The sequence below is a fragment of the Euphorbia lathyris genome, chromosome 7, assembly GCF_963576675.1.
Source record: "Euphorbia lathyris chromosome 7, ddEupLath1.1, whole genome shotgun sequence".
Classification (NCBI taxonomy): Eukaryota; Viridiplantae; Streptophyta; class Magnoliopsida; order Malpighiales; family Euphorbiaceae; genus Euphorbia; species Euphorbia lathyris.
In genome coordinates, this window is record NC_088916.1 from 78,526,884 (window position 1) to 78,542,668 (window position 15,785).

Genomic DNA, 15,785 nt, shown 5'->3' on the forward strand with positions numbered 1-15,785 from the left:
TAGCTGAACTCAGGAATGGCCTATACATTTTGACACAGAATGCATATGATTCAAACATATATAGTTGTACTAGTAATAATAAATCGGTGTCAACTAAGACTATAGATGAATTTCCTTTATGGCATTATAGATTAGGTCATTTGTCTACTGGTAGATTGCAGCTTTTATCTACTGAAAATACTAATGTAAAATGTTGTAATACTTCTGTTTGCACTATTTGCCCCTTAGCAAAACAGAAGAGACTTCCTTTTCCTAATAGTGAGACTATAACAGAAAGTTGCTTTGATCTTGTACATGTTGATGTTTGGGGTCCAATAAAACAGCCTTCTTTATCTGGTTATATATATTTTCTTACTATAGTGGATGATTTTAGTAGATTTACATGGGTATTTTTGTTGAAATCTAAAGGTGAAGCATCTAATGCTATCAAGAGTTTTTGTAATCTTGTTTCTACGCAATTTGGTGCATCTATTAGAATTCTCAGGTCTGATAATGCTTTTGAGTTGCATTTACATGAATTTTATCAAAGCAAAGGCATAGTACATCAAACTACTTGTCCATACACACCTCAACAAAATAGTGTGGTTGAGAGAAAACACCAACATATTTTGAATATAGCCAGAGCTTTAAAATTGCAAGCAGGCTTACCTTTGCATTTCTGGTCAGATTGTATTCTTCATGCTGTTCATTTGATAAATATCATTCCTACTCCACTTTTGAATAATACTACTCCACATGAAGTTTTGTTTCAACAGAAACCAAACTATGATGTTTTGAGAGTTTTTGGATGTCTCAGTTTTATGACAATTCTTACTCCTAAGTAGACAAAATTTGATCCAAAATCTCATGCTTGCATTTTCGTAGGATTTGCATCTAATGTTAAAGGTTATAGACTCTATGATTTGACAGACAGAAAATATGTTGTGTCTAGAGAGGTTTCTTTTTATGAGACTGTTTTTCCTTATTTAACACAATCTCCTGCAGGGGGAGTGCATATTGTTCCCAATATTGATTTTACAGGTGTTATGTCTTATGATATGAATGCTTTGTCTGTTAATGTTGGTATAATTCCAGAAATTGACCGGCATGATGATATTGTAGATAATTCAACACATTTAACACCTGACACACACACAACACAAGATGTTATGGATGCAAAAATTAAGGCCTTAGAAAATACAAAAACTTGGGAGATTGTAACTTTACCTAAAGATAAGAAAAAGATAGGGAGTTTATGGGTCTATAAAGTCAAATACAAGGTTGATGGGACTATAGAAAGGTGTAAAGCTAGGTTGGTAGCTAAAGGTTATACCCAACAAGAGGGTATAGATTTTTTAGATACTTTTTCACCTGTGGTAAAGATGTCTACAGTTCGTTTAGTTTTAGCCTTAGCAAGTATATTTGACTGGAATTTGTTTCAATTAGACGTAAACAATGCATTTTTGCATGGAGATTTACATGAAGAAGTTTATATGGAATTGCCTTTAGGTTATAAAGTAGAAGGAGATAATAAAGTGTGCAGGTTGACCAAATCTCTTTATGGTCTAAGACAAGCCAGTAGACAATGGTCTACAAAACTGTCTGAAACTCTTTTAGAATTTGAATATCAAAAGTGTCCTTTCGATCATTCCCTATATATCAAAAGAAAAGGAAACCAGATGACATTGTTATTAGTATATGTAGATGACATTATACTAACAGGGAATGATATTGAGGAAATTAATCATATTAAAGGAGTTTTAGACAGGAAATTCAAGATTAAGGACTTAGGATCCTTAAAGTTTTTCTTAGGATTAGAGATAGCTAGGAATAAAGAGGGTATTTTTATTTGTCAAAGAAAGTATATATTGGATTTGCTTGCAGAAACAGGTTATGTTCATTGCAAACCAGCAGATACCCCAATGGATTCCAATATCAAATTTTCCAAAGAAGAAGGCACTGCCTTAGAAGACAAAACCTTTTATAGAAAGATTGTTGGAAAATTGATTTATTTAGCTAACACTAGACCTGATATTTCTTTTGTTGTTAGTTGCTTGAGTCAATTCCTTGACTGCCCTACAGATATACATATGCAAGGTGTTAACAGGGTATTAAGGTATCTCAAAAAAGACTCCAGCACAAGGCATTTTTTATCCCAAGAAGAGTACATTGCACTTAAAGGCTTTCAGTGATTCAGATTGGGCAGGGTGTGTAGATTCCAGAAGGTCTGTCACTGCATTTGCAGTATTCATTGGTGATTCCCTCATATCATGGAAAAGCAAGAAGCAGCCCACAGTTGCAAGAAGCTCAAGCGAGGCAGAATATAGAGCTTTAGCATTGACAACCTGTGAAGTACAATGGTTTCTTTACATGCTTGATTTTGTTGGAATACAACATAAACAAGCAGCTACAATTTTTTGTGACAATCTGTCAGCTATTTACATAGCTAATAATCCTATTTTTCATGAGAGAACCAAGCATATTGAGCTTGATTGTCATTTTGTAAGGGAAAAGGTGCAGCAAGGGGTTGTGCATTTACTGCAGATTTCTACACATCTTCAACTTGCAAATCTTATGACTAAAGCTCTCCACAAACCACAATTTACAGATTTGGTCAGCAAGCTTGGACTTAAGACTTTGTGTAGTCCAGCTTGAGGGGGGATATTAGTTTATTTAGGATTTGGGGTAGTTAGTTAAATTGTATAAGTTTAGGGATTAAAGATGTAATTAGACTTTTAGTTGTTGGATATAAATAGGCTGTTATAGCCTACCCAACGATGACGAAAACAATACGACTCTTTTTCTCTTTTCTGTTTTCGGCTCTCTCTTTTCTCTAGTTACAGTTTCTTCTTCTTCTTGTAATTTCTTCATTTCACTCCCATTGATGGAGATTACTTCATGTTTGTTCAATTTGATAACTAGCAGATCTCTACAACTGAGGGATAAGTGTACCCCGTCGTATCAAGTAATAAATCTGGTTAAGTCCAGGTATCGAATCCACGGGATTTATACCCACAAGTATTAAACTACTCGGTTCTATATGTTATTTAGGCGGTGAATACTTTAGACTTGTGTTGATGATAACTATAAACTACTCCTAAACTATGGGTGAGACAATTTTCATGTATTTCAAGCCCTTATGGAATGATATGGATGGTGTTAAGTTACAACACGTGATAAATAATATTTCAGAATATATACGAGTAACAGTTTACTCTTGCAAAGACGACTATATGCAAACTGACCAACTCCGTGAGGTTCTTAGATCGTGGTTAAGGCGACTCTAATCCTTAGGTTCATAAAATAGGACCGTAAGTTCCATGGCTTGTCAATTTCTACAGTTTCCGGGTTGTCAATTCCGATAAGGAAACACCTATATAAATCTTAATGTATTTCGGAGTTCGTAATCAACTTACATAATAATCAATTATGACAATCAAAGCAAGGCGTAAACATCGACAAGTATAGTGAAACTGAAAACCGTAAACCATATATTATAACTGTGAAGAATGCAAAACGGAATACAACCAAGTCTAGTACATAGGAAGAGTACAAACTAATTAACAAGTAAAAAGGGAAGAAGAATTAGCCCTTAGAACTAGCTAACCGAACTCAAGGCCGTCGCTTCGGACTTGGAGGTGGAACTCTCGAGCTTGGGGAATGCAGATGGAACGTAACTTCGACGGAGTAACAGGAGGATTACACAAGCTCTCAAGGTGTAAGGAACTTTATTACATAGAAATTGAATGTCTAATTGAGTGGCAGGCACTCCTATTTATACAAAAAAAATCAAGCTCGGGGTATAATTGTAATTACATTAAGTAAGAAAATGGAGATATCATAATGGATTAGAGATGGCCTAATGCTAATGCTCGCCAATCGCAACTGTAATTTAACAAGAAGTTAGAAGGAAGTAGTAGTATCGGTAACCTCGGGCTAATAGGATTCAAATAAACAAAACCATATATTGAAAACTTAAAGAGTTTTGAAATCTTCCTCAAAAGAAAAGAGCACAAAACTATAGAGAACCAAAGATATGATGAACAAGCAAAGCATGTGAAATGGTTCCAACTTACGACATACGGGAAAAAGAGTTTGATGAAATATAATGCTTTTTTTAGTTTGTGATCCCTCAGGAATTCTTAGCCACAGAGAAGCAAAGATAGAGACTGAAGAAGCTTAGAGATATGGAGAAAATGAGTCATTGCTTAATTGCATAATATAGAACACATTTGAAGTACTATCTCTTTTTGGATTTACACAAATATAAAGTTAAGTGAGTATTACAAATATTGCTCTAGCTTTTCACTTGAAGGGTTTTTTCTTTTCAGCGTTGATAAATCGTCAATTGTGAAATAAGCTTGGCCTTGGCTTTTATAGTAGAAGCTTTGGGGAAGATCCGTTTGAAATTCAACCTACTCATTTGGAGGGAAACAGCTTCTGTTGTTGTCTGCTTCTAACTTCTGTGCTAGCTATCCAAAAGGTTACCGTTGTCGCAGTCTGGCTTCTGTCTCTTGAGTTGCGCGTTCTTCTAACTTTGATGTTGCAGGCTTGCAGTTTGCAATCTTACAATTTTTAGGGATATGACTTTTGTAACTTGTCTTTTTTGCTAATTTGGGAATAATGTGATTTGACTCAGTGTCAATGCCTTCTTTGTTCCGGTTCCAGCTTCTAGGCTTCCAGATTTTGGGCTTCTGATTCTAGAGCAGAATTAAGCTTGGGCCTTCAATCTTCTAAGGCCTTTTTAGTTTATCTTTAATTTAATGCTTAAGATATAATCAACATTCAACAAACTCATTAACATAAATCAAACTTAATTTAATTCTTAAATTAAATATTTTGGAGATTTAATGTCCTTAATAAATTGTTTTGTCATAATAAAAGAAACTCATGGAAATTGTGTTTCAACAGACAGTCAATTAGAAATTGCAAAATTGGATTATTAAATTACGAAATATAAATTTTTATTAATTGGATCAATACATTCAATTGAATGAGTATAAGTAAAGGATTTATGGAAAAAGACAGAAAAGTTTCTTTCTAATCGTAACTAAATCTTCAACGTTTTTCTTGTTTTATATAGTCGTTTTATATAGTCGAAATTGAAGCAAAATTAAGTATTAAACGATGACTTTGGTTTACTATCGACATCGACTCTTGTTTTACCTCGGTAGAAACAAAATCCTTTTCCTAAGGATTCTTTCAAATAGAAATAGAAAACGAAGTAACTAGAAAAATTTTTAATTAAGAATTTTGAGGTAAGGTCAATTTTGGTAAAGATAAAGGCACCATGAAGTTCATCTAAAAGCTCTTCAATCATAGGTATAGGAAATATATCCTTAATGGTTTTAATGTTTAGCTCTTTGTAATCACCATGTGCTATTTTTTTTCTTAACTCTATCACCACATGTGATGAGTAAGGGCTCACATTGTTTTGAATTATTCCATTGTCCAACAATTCCTGAACCATTTTTTCAATAACATCTTTTTGGATAGAGGAGTGTTTGTAAGGGCGGATGTTGACAAGTGAAGTGCTATGTATTAAGGTTCCATTTGGTACGCCGTAATTAGCACCGTAATGGAATGTGCATTACAATAGAAGCTCATTACCATGTTTGGATTAAATATTGTTTTTATTGTAATGGAATCACAAATACATCACTCTTGTTTTCATTACAAATTTATATAATGAGCATTACATAAAAAATAGACAAGAATTCTCATTACGACTAACTCTTTCATTTTTATTATTAATATTTATTAGGGTAAATTCCAAAAAAAAAAACTCATGTGGTTTCATGTTATTCCAAAAAAACCCTTGTGGTTTGTTTTTATCAAAAAAAAACCCTGTGGTTTACGCCGTTACCCGAAAAACGGAAAATGACCTAACGGTGTTAAAAGTGCTGACGTGGCAAGGGGTAAAGTTGGAAAATCGATTTTTTTTTATTTTTTTATTTTTTTCCCTCTCTCTCTCCTCCTTCTTCTTCTTCCTTCTTCCTCCTTCTTCCTCCTTCTCCTCCTCTTCTTCCTTCTTCTTCTTCTTCTTCTTCTTCTTCTTCTCTCCTCCTCCTTCTTCTTCTTCTTCCTCCTTCTTCTTCTTCTTCCTTCTTTTTTTCTTTTTTTTTTTAAGTTTCGGAAATCTGGAATTTTCCAGATTTCTGGAAATTTCTAGAAATCTGGAAATTTCCAGATTTCCGGAGTATCGGAAATTAAAAAAAAAAGGAATGAAGAAAAAAAAGAAGAAGAAGGAGGAAGAAGAAGGAGAGAAGAGAGGAAGAAGAATGAGAAGAAGAAGAAGAAGAAGAAGAAGAAGAAGAAGAAGAAGAAGAAGAAGAAGGGAAAAAAAATAAAAAAATCGACTTTCCAATTTTACCCATGTGCCACGTCAGCTTTTAACACCGTTAAGACATTTTTCGTTTTCCGGGTAATGGCGTAAACCACATGGGTTTTTTTTTTTGTAAAAACAAACCACAATGATTTTTTTGGAACAACATGAAACCACATGGGTTTTTTTTTTTTTTGAATTTACCCTATTTATTATGCACAATTCTTATTAACCGATAAAACAAAAACTAGAAAAACATGAAAAATGAAAAAAAAAATGTAAAAGCTGGAAAACCCAAAAAACGTGACGAAATATAACTCGTCTTTTTTTATTGCATTTTTTCATGTTTTTCGTGTTTTCCATTTTTCGTGTTTTTCACGTTTTTCGATGATTTTAACTGTATACATTTTAACGAAATAAATATAAGTACTATAACGATAATTAAATTTTATCATTTTTTTTAGTTTGTCAACCAAACATGGTAATGGAATCACTATTCCATTCTATTACATTACAATGTTGTTTACATTACAAGTTTGATCACATTACATTGCATTACGTCATACCAAACGGATCCTAAGGGTATTTGGTGATCATGGGTTCTTTGGGGAGGCGGATAATAGATTTTGTCAAACAAATAGTGAAATTCTTTGGGTAAATTACATACGTGGTGTACAACCTTTACCCCAAATCACACTTTGGTGTACAACCAAAATTTTGTCACACTAAACCGTACGAACTTCAGGTGATCTCCTACTAAAATGTACAGCCGGTTTTTGTGACCGGTCAACGCTGATCAACTATGCCACGTCAGCATTTTTCATTGTAGAATGACTAATATAGCCTTATTCTTTATAAAGTTACTAAAATACCATCATCTTCTTCCTTCAACCCCTCTTCATTCCTCTCTCTACCATTTATATACATTTCCCCTAATATCGTAGAATTCCTTTACTCTCAAGGTACGGATAATTAATTGCATTCTTGAATCGATGATTGAGTTGCTTTTTGGCCTAATATTCCTCTGATGTTACCTCCTTTCGCTTTGGATTTGCTCGTCTCCTCAAACTTCACCCTATAGCAGACGTCGATGAACTGCATGAAAATTGGGGATTATTAATTTAAAAAAGGAAAAGTCAAAGCAGGAGTCAAACTGAGCAACTCGGAGTCTGAAGAAAAGAAAAAAGAATGCAATTAATTACCTTGAGAGTAATAGAAAAATTCTACTTTTTCCATTTCTTTAACTAAATAAAGAAAAAAGGGAAAAGGGAAAAGTTAATTAAAAGACGGGTAAAGGAATTCTACGATATTAGGGGAAATGCATATAAATGGTAGAGAGAGGAATGAAAGAGAAATGGTAGAGAGAGAAGTGAGAGAGAAGATGTAGAGAGAGAAATGGAAGAGAAGGGTTGAAGGAAGAAGATGAGGGTATTTTAGTAAAATTATAAAGAATAAGGCTATATTAGTCATTCCATAGAAAGTGGGTCCCACTTTTTTTAATTCTGCAATAAAAAATGCTGACGTGGTATAGTTGACCAGTGTTGACCGGTCACAAAAACCGGTTGTACACTTTAGTGGGAGGTCACCTGAAGTTCGTACGGTTTAGTGTGATAAAATTTTGGTTGTACATCAAAATGTAATTTAGGATAAAGGTTGTACACCACATATGTAATTTACCTAAAATTCTTCAAGTAAGGAAGTTAGTTTAGCATGATAAGTAAGTGTTTGAGTTAATTCTGTAGTAGCTAATTGTATTTGAGCCAAATGGGCTAAGTACCCATGATGAAGCATCCTTATCATGTTACTCTCAGAGGTGACTTTGATTGTGGATTGAGTAATACCCTGCAATTGGCAAGTTTGTACTCCTAATTTAAACAACATACTCAAAGTACTAAAGTTCCAGGTAATATCACCTGAGGTAGCCAACCATTGAGTGCCTAAGAACATCTCACAACCCCCCAACACTATGACATAAAAGTCAGCCACAAACTCATAGCCATGTATATTTTTCACATATATAATGGAAAATCATCTCTTGACCATTAGCTGCTAGGTTAGGGATGGCAACGGGTAGGGTACCCGCAGGTAGTGCCAATCCTAAACCCTTACCCGTTTATTTTTTAATTACCCGTACCCGTCTCATTACCTTAACGGATATATTTTTGCATATCATACCCTTCCCATTTAATTCGCGGGTACCCATGGGTACCCTTACCCTTTAAGAATCAATCAATAAAAAAAAATATTACAAATTTAACAAAGTATAAATTTAATAAATAATTTATCTAAAAATTGAACAAATTGAACCTTAATCAGTAAGAATAAGTAGCTTAGTGGTATCACTCAATGGTTGAAAAACAAAAGGTTGGGGTTTAAAATCTCAAATATTACATCTAAAAAACAATAATTTTTTAATATATAAAAGAGTTATGACGGGTACCAGGTACCCTGGGGGGTATTCCCATACCCATCTCATTACCCTAACGGGTAATTATTTTGATCACATACCCTTTTATACAGGGTACGGGTAGTCCCATTAGGGTCGGGTAGTGCCGGGTACCCGCGGGTACACTACCCGTTGCCATCCCTAGCTATGATCCTAAGGGTCTGCTTGGATGAAAGTGTTACAAGGTTCATTAAAAGGAGGGGAGTGGAGATTATTTAGAGAACCTCCAGATTCCACCAATTTGGTGGAGCTGAAATTGAGGTTATTTCAAGGTTTTTTAACCTTCATTTAACCCTCAGCTCCATTTAATCTCCTTTCCAAGCAAGGTTAGGAAAATAATCTTCCTTTAATTAACCTCCTCTAACCCCAAAACAAGCTGACACTAAATGTGAATTGGGTCGCAATTTATACTAAATGCGAATGATAAAAGATAGTTCGCAATTTAGTAAGATGGTTCGCAATTGGTGATTTTACGAACCGCCGAAACCTAGGTTAAGTTCAGCTAATTGTGTACAATACTTGCGTATACCAAATCTAGAATTACAATTTATTATTATGTATTTAAAATCAACAAAAACTTATATGATGCTAGAAATCAACGAAAGTTTGAATTGATTCTTAAAAGTGATTTGGAGATGAAGTTTGAATTGATTCTTAAAAGTGTTGTTCTCAAAAACTTACACTATGTGTTGTGTTATGCTGTGATTATATATATATAGTATTGATCACATGCACTTTAATGAGCATGTAGAATTTGCTCATTCACCATTAGATCTAGGCTTATTAGAATCCTAAGGTGGAGATTCAAAGCATCTTAAGGCTTAGATTTAATAAATGATCTAATTTGGTCGAGCATATATATACTAATAGTATTTTTTGAAAGATATGTATTGGAAGAGTCTAGTTTGGTAACACATGTCAAAATGAACTAAAATTGTAAATGAACATCTCCATTGGACCAGTTTTATAAACTTCATGTTCTTTGTATAAGGGCGGCCCAAACTATAATTGGGCTAAGTGTAAAGAGGGTTGTTTATGGCCTTTGGTGGGGTTGTGCTTATGATGTTTTTCCTCGTTTTACTTCTGTTTGTTTCTGCTTTTTGTAGTGATTACAGTGGTTGTCTGCACTGAGTTTTGATACTATAAATTTCTTATCGATAGGCAGTAGATATTATTTGTTTTTCTGCAAAAAAAAAATAAAATAAATGCTTCGAAATTTTACCAAACACTTTATATCTCCTGTTTAGTATTAAAAGGTAAAAGACAGTTCTGAAAAATAGAAAAAAACGGATAATAAAATTAATTACATAGTGTTTGTGCATCAAAAATATCCAACGTAAAAAGCATATAGTATATCGGTGAATTTGTATCCTTGTGCTTTATGTAGCTAAAAATGGAAGAGAAAAAAAGGAATCTAAAGTAACGCAGTCAAATAAAAAGAAGATGAACAGTATTGGTGAATTTGTATCCTTAAAGAAGATTTTTCAAGATTGTATCATACAATTATATAAGTTTAATACACACAGAACTTGTCTTTAAAATAAAATAACCTTTTATTTTGTATATTTTTATAAAGCTTTTATAGATTTAGAGACTTAATTATTACATTTTGCATATTTTTATAAAGCTTTTATAAATTTAGAGACTTAATTATTACATTTGTTATAAAGCTTTTATAAATTTAGAGACTTAATTATTACATTTGCGAAACTTGAAGGGACCAGTCAAATCATGTATGTATATATCCAGAACAGTCTCCCACAATACAGCCTCCCTATATATTACAAAAAATTTAACTTTTTTTATTAATTTGAAAATTAAAATTGACGCTTAACTTCATTTTAAACAGCTAGAATTCAATTAAAAGACTTGTACGTAAATGCATTTTTTAAAAGATAAAAATGTCCTTGATTATCATGAGAACTTAATATTGTAATTTAAAATACTTTGATGTCCTTGATTGTCGTAACTTAAGTGAGTAAAAAAATGGCGGCCCGGTCGCATTACGCGTCCCCGCTGAGCGAGGGTCCGGGGAGGGGTCCCACCACAAGGGTGTATTGGGAGCAAGCCTTCCCTTGCCAATTTAATTAGCAAGAGGCCGCTCCTAAGACTCGAACCCGTGACCTCAGGTCACACGGCAACAACGTTTTAAGTGAGTAATTTAAAAAAAACGAAACATACCACGTTTCACTATTTACAAATTTTTAAAACGCATGCTTGCATTTGCAAATAGAGTTGCAAATAGTGTAAAACGCATGCTTGTGTATTTGCAAATAGAGTTGCAAATAGAGCAAACACGGACAATTTTTTTTTTACTTTGCCCTTTAATATATCACCAATCCATTAACGGTAAATACTTGATAAACCAAAATAATCTTATAAGTCTCATATGTATAGAACATGTACACCAAATTATAAAATGGTGCACCCATTACCAGCCTTCCTTCGGAGTTCCTCAGTCTCCTTCTCAGCTCTTTCGAGATGCTCTCTAAGCTTGCGTATTTCATTATGCGCTTGTGTTTGAGCTGTCCGTGCAATCTTTTCTGCTTCCAGTCGGGCAGATTGCTCCTTCTCCAGCTGCTGCTCTAGCCTGATTGTAGTTTCTCTAAGTTTTGACTCAACCTAAATGGAAACCAGACAATTCCAGTTCAGTCAAGTCTTCATTTTCTCAATGTATATATTTTAGTAAATTTTACATGAATAAAGCAGCAAAAACGTATTAAGCAGTCGACCACAGATTCGGCCTCTCCCGTTAATTGATAGACGAGATAAACATGCTAAAAGCCAACACCAAGTATTTACAACTCGTATACATAACCGAGTCCAACTCATTGAGAATAAGAATCAATGAGAATCTAAGACTTGTTACCAAAAACAACAGAATCTCAGACATGGAAATCTTTGAAAATATATTAAGCGGACAAGGCGACAGCCAGTTTAAGTATATTATATACAATATAAGGGCAGCCCGGTGCACTGCGCTAAACGAGAGTCCGGGGGAGGGGTCCCACCACAAGGGTGTATTGGGGCAAGTCTTCCCCTGCCAATTTTTTGGCAAGAGGCCGCTCCTAAGACTCCAACCCGTAACCTCTCGGTTACACGACAACAATACCGTTGCGCCAAGGAAGCCAAAATTTGAAACTCTTATAAAACTAACATTCTGGAGAGATTATGTGCAGGTAATATTCAATCAGCAGATACAGAAATAAAAGCCACTGTAAATATCATTTAGTCACAGTATGTATTGCCACTAGCTATTTCATTTCTAATAAAATAAAATTTGGAATATTAAAATGTTAAAAGAATCTGCAAATTCTAAGTAACAAACAAAAGCATTCATGAAAAATAAGTGAACATAAATATGTATTACCATCTCAGTTATTCGTTTTAGTTGTTCTTCATATGAGTCGTGAATCTGTTCCTTCAGCTGCAAAATTTCATCTTTAGAATATCCTTGCAGGGACTCAAGTCGGCCACGAAGATTCATTTCACCCATCTGTCAAATCAAATCAATTCAATAACTATCAAGGACAACCGTCACTTGCTAATGCCATAAAATTAACAAAAGAGGTTGAAAACTTGAAAAGCTTGCCTTCAACTCAGCAAATAGCTCATCTGTGTATGGTTGTCCACCATTGTCTGCTAGGACCATATCTACAAGGGAAAGAAGTTGTTGAACCTGTTCATATTTCTTATGTTGATCTTTAGTTCTGTTATCAAAAAGCACAATCCGGTTCTTGCATAGGGTGAGAATTTCCTGTACAAATGTCAAAACTGATTAAGATACTTATAGTCCTGGGATTTCAAATGCGCACAGATACATTTTTCAACCCAAAAATTGATGATCAACTAAGCAGAAAGATCAACTTCCACTACATTTTGGAAAAGAAAATATGACAACGATAATGTTAAAATTAAGAGCAGTCCTCCTAGAAGCACTTTGAAATCAATCTGAGCCATAAAAAATAGAGCACGACTCCTAAGAATAAAAGGGCGGCCCGGTGCACTACGCGTCCCCGCTAAGCGAGGGTCCGGGGAGGGGTCCCACTACGAGGGTGTATTGGGGGCAAGCCTTCCCCTGCCAATTTTTTGGCAAGAGACCGCTCCTAAGACTCGAACCCGTGACCTCTCGGTCATACGAAGATTATTTTTACGATAATTACATCATTAGAAATTCAAGCTTATTTTAACTGTATAATTCTTTTACAGCTAAAATTGCTATCCACAGTCTACCACAGAAGAAATAGATGTGACTGAGGTACTACGGATCGCAAAGTTGGTCAAGGTCAATCAAGGTTAGCCACCACCAATAAGTTTGTGGACATCCGACATATACTCGAGCACTAATGATTGTTGAAAATTCAAGTCCATGCAAACTCAAACTCGATCAAATTGGATTGAACTCAAACGTCACTACTCTATAGATCTACAAAACTAAGACTCCAACAAATACACAAATTAAAAGAATTAATAATATCAATTTGCAAATTATATTATATTATAGTACTACATCTCAAAATAACCTTTAAAGACTGAGGGGATTCACGACTTAGATAATCGTCTATCGTTTCCTCGTTATCTTCAAGTTCATCTCCACCTGTGAATACTACAATCATGTAGTCAATAATTTTCCTTCCAAACAAAGTCTGTAAGCTCTGAATTGCAGCTTCTTCTTCCCTTGAAAAGCGATTCCTTACTGAGAATACTATAAGGACTGCATGGATTCCATCATTTGCCATATTGATACATTTCACAATTTCTTTGCCAATAAATTCAGGTTCAACAGAAGCATCAAATAGTCCTGCAATCACATATCTCGTCGTCATTATTAAAAAAAACACAAGAATAAGGATTGAAATAAATGTCTTTTCACATGACATTATCTAGTTCATACCAGGAGTATCGATGACATTAATAATTTGACCACTAGTCATAACTGTTTGCTGCAATTCACAAGTGTTCGTAACACCAGATTGGCTAGCCCTTGATTTGAAGGCCTTCCTTCCGAGAATGCTATTGCCTGTTGCACTTTTGCCATTTCCAGTACGTCCAACTAAAACTACTGTGCGCGCACCATTGAATGAAGCAAGCTCCCAATCATCATCCATTCCACTTCCTCCCATCTGCTAGATCAGATTACCTACAAAAAAGAAAGTATTTAAGAGATTTTCCCTGTAAAATTATTAATTCCTGTATAAAATTCAGCAAGTCAAACATGTATGCAAGTTCATTTTCTATTTTGATGCTAACCATAAGTATCCTCATTCATTTACAATCTGAGACAATTCTGTAACCCAAGAGCTATTCCTATGAACTTAGCTTGTGTTGCAAATTAAGCCACAATCCGTATATAGACATTATATATGCAAATAGCAATTTACACAAATTGAACAATTAAATTTCATATAGTAGTGAAGACATGTGCCATGGAACCGTTTGAACTAAAAGCTCGAGCTGATTGTTAAAGGACCAATTCATATCATATTAATATCTGACACACCCCACACGCGAATACCAACTGGACTTGAAGCGTGCATGACACTGACCCATATTACCATGTCCTACAAGTAAATCAACAAATGGGACTGCCAGGAATCGAACCCTAGACCACCTGGTCAACCTGGCTCTAATACCATTGTCATGGAACAGTTTGAACTAAAAAACTCTAATACCATGTCAATTGGTTCCATGACAACATGGAAGCCGCATTAAAGGTTCTATTCACTACTCACATAGTCCTGCTTAAAGAGTAAAAAACTCTTAGCATCCCTATAATAACGTTAAAATCTTAAAACATAAATTGACACAACTGAGTTAACGGCAAGTTCTTATAAACAACAGCGGCATGATATATAAAATCATAAATTGACAAGTTCTTGAGATAAAAGTGAAATTTAAGAGTGAAAATTCTATGAAAGCATGTTACAGATTTTCCACTGTTAACAAGAAATTAGAAGCAAGTAGTATTATCAGTAACATCAGGGTAATAGGATTCAAATAAACAAAACCCTAGATAGAAAATTCAATCGACTTGAACTAATCCTACCTCTCCTCAAAACAAAGTAGCAAGAAACTACAGAGAACAAAGATATGATCAACAAGCAAAGAATATGAAAGGATTCCAACTTACCAGTGACGTTCCAGTTATAGAGACGAGAGAAAGAGTTTGATGAAAAAAGGAAGAAACTTGTGATGGTAATGCTCTGCAATCGCTAGCTACGCGTATAATGATCCAGTTTATATATCCGGCGTAGCCCAACCCCTAGAGTGAGCCCAACTCAGCTTACCGACTACTTTTGTCTTACTTCCCATTCCATTTTGACTCCTTTTCTCTGTTTTCTTTTTATTGTATTTTCTTTTTAACAAGTGTTTTATATAGTTTATTAGATCTCAATATTCGTTTGAATTGTATTTATTTTCTATTATTCTGCTATTTATACTTTTTCGAATTTAGCAAGAGCGGAAACAATTACGTAGATCAATATATCTACGTGGTTGCAGCAAAAGAAATGACTTAAATCCGAATGTTCGGAATGGCCTAAATGATGAAGATTCGATTGCAGTTGCTTTTCTGAGGATTTGGATTTTAATGAAGTATATGTTTTATTGTTTTTCAGTGTGTTTTATACCTTTTATAAGTTTTTATGTTCTTTGTAGTCGTTTTCGTCCCATTGTGGATTTTGTAAGGTTTTTAGACATTTTCATCAAAAAAAATCCACATTTTTTTAATATTTTTTAAAATATTATTTTATTTTTTTATATGTGATTTAAGGTTTTTCTTTGGAATTAATAAAATATTATTTAAACTATTTAAAAAAACTAATTTAATTTTAATTTTTTTTCTGTTAAAATTATATTTTTCATATTAATTTTCTTTCATTTTGTTTTAATTATAAATTATTTGTATTCATATTAAAATTCTTCTTTATTACAAATAAGAATAATTTTTAAAAAATATCATATATAAAAATGAAACAATTAAGATATTATCCAAATATAAAGAATTGTATAGGTATCCGTGTTAAGAAAAGCGTA

At 34.0% G+C, this 15,785-nt stretch overlaps 1 protein-coding gene across 1 annotated transcript; it reads right to left on the reverse strand.

The window, feature by feature from the left end:
- Positions 1-11,036: 11,036 nt before the first annotated feature.
- Positions 11,037-15,034, reverse strand: LOC136200685 (immune-associated nucleotide-binding protein 9-like). Its single transcript, XM_065991107.1, has 6 exons — positions 14,881-15,034; positions 13,645-13,890; positions 13,274-13,551; positions 12,343-12,507; positions 12,121-12,246; positions 11,037-11,372 (listed from the first exon to the last, which is right to left on the reverse strand). Exons 2-6 carry the CDS (start codon positions 13,871-13,873, stop codon positions 11,163-11,165), a joined length of 1,008 nt encoding a protein of 335 aa, XP_065847179.1. The 5' UTR covers positions 13,874-13,890; positions 14,881-15,034; the 3' UTR covers positions 11,037-11,162.
- Positions 15,035-15,785: the final 751 nt, after the last annotated feature.